This window comes from Leptonychotes weddellii, chromosome 4 (assembly GCF_054177405.1).
Source record: "Leptonychotes weddellii isolate Sample4059 chromosome 4, ASM5417740v2, whole genome shotgun sequence".
Taxonomy (NCBI): Eukaryota; Metazoa; Chordata; class Mammalia; order Carnivora; family Phocidae; genus Leptonychotes; species Leptonychotes weddellii.
In genome coordinates this window covers 162,544,048-162,550,048 of record NC_138372.1, presented here as the reverse complement: position 1 = coordinate 162,550,048, position 6,001 = coordinate 162,544,048, and the positions used below count along the sequence as shown (strand labels likewise).

The 6,001-nt window shown below is 44.9% G+C and overlaps 1 protein-coding gene across 1 annotated transcript in view; it reads left to right on the top strand.

The window, feature by feature from the left end:
• HHLA1 (HHLA1 neighbor of OC90) overlaps window positions 1–6,001 on the top strand; it is a 33,411-nt gene that overhangs the window by 13,613 nt on the left and 13,797 nt on the right. The window contains exons 7-10 of the mRNA XM_081817143.1: window positions 159–215; window positions 320–412; window positions 2,852–3,097; window positions 4,943–4,971. Of these exons, the coding sequence (XP_081673269.1) occupies window positions 159–215; window positions 320–412; window positions 2,852–3,097; window positions 4,943–4,971 (425 nt within the window). The remainder of the gene's footprint in view (window positions 1–158; window positions 216–319; window positions 413–2,851; window positions 3,098–4,942; window positions 4,972–6,001) is intronic.

Below are 6,001 nucleotides of genomic sequence, written 5' to 3'. Positions count from 1 at the left end.
AAAAACCCCAGAAAATCAGGGCTGCCTTAAAAGGAAGGAATTAGCCTTATTTTCCTGTAACATCCTGAGCTAGGGATTTCTAGCTTGATTTTCATTTCAACCAAAGACCTACAGCTTCAGACGCCTTGCTAAGTCTTGTGTACTGGTTTGTCTTACAGTGAGTCAAACGAACGAATCCGACTGCATCTTCATCTGTGTGATGACAGGAAAGTCAGGTGAATCATCAGCCATTCTTTGACAAGCTCTCTGAGCTGAGAATTAAACAGAACCCTCTAGCAGGTGAACCCAAGATTCGATCCTGTTTGTGTGGTTTTTGCAGGAAGGAATCTTTCTGACTTCTGGGAGATGGCGGAGAAATCTCCTGTCATCAACTACACATTCACCAGCAGCATGTCTGGTGTTCTGGGTGAGTGTAAACCCCCCACACTCCTACTATAGTCTCCAACTCAGCTAGCAAACTGAAGACCGAATGCTGCCCTCAGGTGTTTTATTTAGCTACACTGTGCTAAAATCAAAGGATTTCACCACTAGAGAAAATTAATCTCTGGATTCTCTTACAAGTGAAGATCTGGTAACTCAACTGGAGTTGAGTAGGCACTGTCTCCATCCCTCCCACTAGGAGAGACACATTCCTCCTCTTTTCCATAGACCTCTCTGCTCCCTATCGCCTGGCACTTTTTTCTCATATTAACTACTTGGCTTTTGTAGGTAATTGAATTAGTGACCCTGTTGTAGACATTGTCACCCTATAATACCCAGCCCCTACCCAATCATCCTCTACCCCTCTGCACACACTCCTACCCATCTGCTTGCCTTTTCCCTGGCACGAGTGGCATTTTTGGAACCACCTTTGAGCCCACTTTTGCCCCTACACTTAACTGTCAGTTTTAGCTGAATTAATTTCCAGAATCTGGCTGGTCCCCCAAGATTATCTGCTGCTGCTGTGATTAACTTTAGTTCCAGTCCTTGTCATCTATTTTTGACCTGAGATAGCCTCTGAACCAGTCTTCCTTGACCCAGTTTCATATGTCTTTAAAATATCAATCCATTGCTGTAAGAGCGATAGTCTTAAAATACAATTGGGTTTTGTCTCCTCACTGCAGGAGCAGAGGGTCAGGAGCCGAGGGTCCAAAGCCTTTAGCCTGGAGTATACATTGCTCTGTCAGCATGCCAAACCTCATCTACTCTCTTTCCTTGAATCTTCTGCTCAAATGACATTGAAGTTCCTGCCTCTTCTTGCAGATGGCATCTCTCTGCATGCCCATGACACTTTGCTCACCTGGAACTCCTTCCCTACTTTTCCATATTTCAGAGCCCCAGTTTGTCTGTCAATCACCAGCTCAGCGGCTGCCTCCTCTTTCCTAAAAATCCCCCGATCAAAATATGTCTTCTGTCGTCTACCATTCTATAACACGACACTCGTCCGTCATTTGGACTCAGTGTTACTCCAGGCTGGAACACAGGTGACTTGCCATGTGTCTCCTCACTGAATGGTCTTTGAAGGCAGACACCGAAACTCTTTCAGCCCCACAGTCGTCTTTCCCCTGGTGTCTGCATGGTACCATGTGCATAGTAGGTTCTTCATCAGTGTTTCTTGGAGTAAAATGAAATCTACAATAAATCTCCAATTCCATTTCAGTGGGCTGCCTTGATTTGCGTTTATTGCAGTTATGTTTGTTTATCTTAGTTACGCTGAGGAAGGACCTCAACTTGCATCGAGTGAGGCTTCTTGATAAGGAGATGAAATGGGCATTTGGTGGATTCCCTTCACCTACTTGATTCTAAGGACAGATCCGAGGATTGAGTCAATTTCAATTCTTTAGAGAGTCCTCCCATGACCTTCCCAGGCCAATCTCAATTGTAGCTCCCATTTGTGCTCCTTTGAAGTACGAATGCTTGGGAAGAAAGAACATGTTTACAAGTGGACACGTATTTGTAAGGTTGATGTGTTTGATAGCCAGTCACCTGGCTGAGTGACGATTTGATTGGGAGGCACTTAGCCCTATGTCCAATTGATCTGGAAACAAGCACCAGGCCTGTGGTGGATGTGGGTATTACTATCCCAGAAGTGAAGCAGGAGAGAAGAGATGAGGCTGCAAGACGATGACTTACTGTTGCACAGGATGTGCCCTGCACAGTGACCTGCCAAAGGGGCAAGTGGGGGCTGGAATCCACCTGTCTGCAGGCTGGCCTTAGTTAACCCAGAAGAAGGGACCCATGGGCTCCTGGGAGCCTGTCATCCTAACATGCAGCCCCCACCACTAAAGGCTGCCCAAAGGGAGTTAGAAAGTCACATGAACACTTGAGCTTCTTCCTCCCTGTCTTCATGGAGCATCCAAGGGCACCGGCGAGATCTCCCTCCAAATTGAACCTTCCTGCTATCTCGGTGGGGACCTGTCTTTCAAGCAGTTTCTGCCCAGCAGCTTCTGATGCCCCCAAATTCCGCCTCTGATCTCTAGTCGCACGCACAGGACACATGGAGCAACCCTGTCCCCCTTCTAGGAAAAAGTGCCATCAAAGGGCTGAGGGCTGTGAGGTGGGCGAAGGACTCGGACGGATTCGGGTTCTGTCAGGAAACATGTCGAATGTCTGATACTTTGCGGTCTGACAGCTTTGCATTCTGTTCACAGTGCTTCTCTGCACAGTGTTTCTGGAAATTGATATTTGAGCTTCCTTTGCCATTCCAAAAGAAACGCTCCTCTTTGGTGACATATGGTATTGTTCCAAGTAAGATTTGAATCTCTGCGTTCAGTACATTTGCTGTCCAACAATCTTTCAGTGGCTTGACAATTTTGTGCTCAAAGTGTCAAGCATATAAAAGCTGCCGTTGACCGTCTCCCTGAATGTACAGCTCCCAGGGGCACGGCTGTGACTTCAAAGCTCACACCCACGAGCCAGCAGACACTACAGAGGACAAGCCGCCTGCACAGAGCTCAGAGCACCAGGGCACCTGCTCCTAGAACCTCTCCCTGGACAGACACAACATCCCCTGCAGATGGACAACAGGCTGTGAGCACAGACAGGCTTCCGGAGCTCCACACCAGGGCCACGGCCATGGCCACGCAGGGCAGCGCCCCCCACACCCTCCCAGCCTTGGGTAAGAGACTTTCTCGCAGTTTCCCCTCCTGTCCTGTTCTTCCCTCCTGTTCCCCCTAGGCTCACATAAATAAGTTAAATCCTTCCTTTATCCCTTCTCCACTGACCCCTTTCTTCTTCAGCATCCCTGAAATAAGAGATCGACATGAGCCAGGGTGAGTTCATTACAGACAAACAAAGGCAGTGAGCATCATTGGCATAAGGCCCTGCCAACATTTATTTGTATGACTTTTTTATTTTGAAATAGTTTAGGACTCACAAGACATGGCATAAGACATCAGAGAGCTCACAAGACATCAGAGAGCTCCCTGATTCCCTTCGCCCAGCAACCCCCAATAAGAATGTCTTACATAAGTGAAGTGTACTGTATGTACCAAGATGTATTTTTATTTCGGCCAAGCATTTAGCAATGTCTCTCCTGAAATGAACACCATGTGGCGGAATGAGGGCAATATTTTATGGCAGGGTTAGGTGAATTTGTAGTGGGCTGGATAATGATGCCAAGAGTATGTTAATGACTTGATGCCAGCATGGAAAACCGCCACATGTGGTGGGTCAGCCCGCGAGTTCCTCCTTCCCCACATCTTCGTCATGCTCTTTGGAAATAAGATACAACGGAGACAACACTTTCATTAAAAGCCAATACTGTCTCAATGAGTTATGACGAGGGACGAGAGTCATAGAAGTCATTCATTCATTCATTTATTCATTCACTCATCAAGACATGTATTTAATACCAGACTCCAGGCTAGCTGCTAAAGCACAGCTCTCTCAACGTTCCCTTTCGTTCCTGAGTGTGCAGACCAGGGAGGGAGACACGGGCAAGTCAACTGACAGTTACGGTCTAGCCTACAAAGAGCTATGGTCCTGGAGAGCCCAGCAAGGGGCTTCCTGGAGGAGGTGAGAACTGATGGGAGTCAGGCAGACAGGAAAACAAGAATGAGGAAAAGCAATCAACATCACTAACCAGAAAGTCGTTAGTACACTAGCCAGTATCGTGATACTTCCACATAATTAGAAAGTTTACCAGAATAATATGAAAAAAAAAAAAGATGTGATTGCTAGTGGCAAGAAAAATCATAGAATACTTAGCTATAAGCCTAGAAGGAAAAGTGCTGGGTTTTATATAAGAAAAACTATAAAACTTTAGTGAGGGTAATAAAGGCATATTTAAATCAATAAAGTGATATACCACATTCTGGATGAGAAATTTGAATATTTTAAAGATGGCAATCGTTCCCAACTTAACTTATAGATTTAAAATTTTCCAAGGGGGTTAGTTTTAAAAACTTGAGAAAAAATTATTTTCATGCCTACCATGGAAATGAATGAGAGACCCTATAGAATTGTTTAAAAGACCAGTGAGGGAAGATTGGTCTTTGTCACAACGCTGTGATACTGTATTATTGTTGTTAACATTATGATCATCCCCATTTTAATGATAAAGCTAAAAAAAGTGAAGTCACTTGCCCCTAAAGTCACAACATGGGGCAAGGCGGGAGCAGTTTCCACCACCCCCCGCCCACCCGCCCCGGTCTTCTCACCTCAAACCCTGTAACCTTTTCACTGGGTCATGCAATGAGAAATGTGCTCTGAACTTTGAGAGAGCCCGCTATTTGGATGTCCAAGGAATTTGGAGGTTTCTTTCTTAAAATTAGTAGTTAGGAAAATAAAGTTCACTTTGGTCCATTTATTCCAGTTCAAGGTAGAGCTTAGGTCCCTGAGTTACCTGTTTTATGCATGCACATTGCATTTGCCCTCTGATAACTTTTCAGTGTTTTGGTAATTTTATATCAGAATCAAAACGGTCAAGAATATAAGTGGCCTGTTACTGTCCCATGTGCAGCTACCAGGAGGGTAGCCAGGACCCCATGGGTGACAACCAGCAGTCAGGCGTGGACTCCCACACTACCCATGCCCTGGGCACCTGCAGGACCTCCCTGGGAAACACTGGCCTCCACACCATCATCTCCTTCAAAGGCCACCGCCACGAGAAGCCTGTCCAGGCCTCCAGCTAGGATAGCGGCCACACACAGCAGCTCCTCCCAGGGCCACCCAACCTCAGGTAAGAGAGGACGCTCGCTCCCACCTCCCCCATTTCTAAACTAAATTTAGCACTGTCTGTCTTTAAAACATTTTCTAAATTTTTGAAATATAATGCACAGAAAAGTAATAAAACCTAAGTTAGCATCATAATTAATAATCATAAAGTGAACTCTCTCTTCCTTTTCTTTACTCCAACCCTTTTCTTCCCACCTTGAATGAATGAATGAAAGAATGAGTGAATGAAAACTCCCTCTTTGCAGGAATCTTCCACACCCGTTCTCTTTTATGTGCCCAATTTAGAAATTTCCAATTTCTTTTTCTTAATATATTTTTTAAAGATTTTATTTACTTTTTAGAGAGAGAGACAGACACAGAGAGCATGAGCAGGGGGAGGGCAGAGGGAGAAGCAGGCTCCCCAGTGAGTATGGAGTCTGACGCGGGGCTCCATCCCAGGACCCTGGGATTAGGACCTGAGCCGAAGGCAGATGCTTAACTGAGTCCCCCAGGCACCCTAGAAATTTCCAATTTCTTCTTTTCCCTTTTTCACTGTCCATGAAACAAGTGACCACTGGGAGCCAATACTGTTTCCTCCAGACTGCCTTTTTGGTGTAGTATTACTATGTATTAATGTTATTACGTTAATTACATATACACGAAGTATATGCAATGTAATGTAGCATTCTTGTTAATTACATACAAAAATGATATGTGCATTAATATGTAATCATGTACTATCAGGAAAGCCTGAGTTATAAAAAGCAAGGAAAAAATTGTCAAACATGATCCCAATTCTGTTTCTATGTGTATTTACATGTGTGTAATAAACATACACAGAAAATAGAAAGTAAAACGAAGTAAG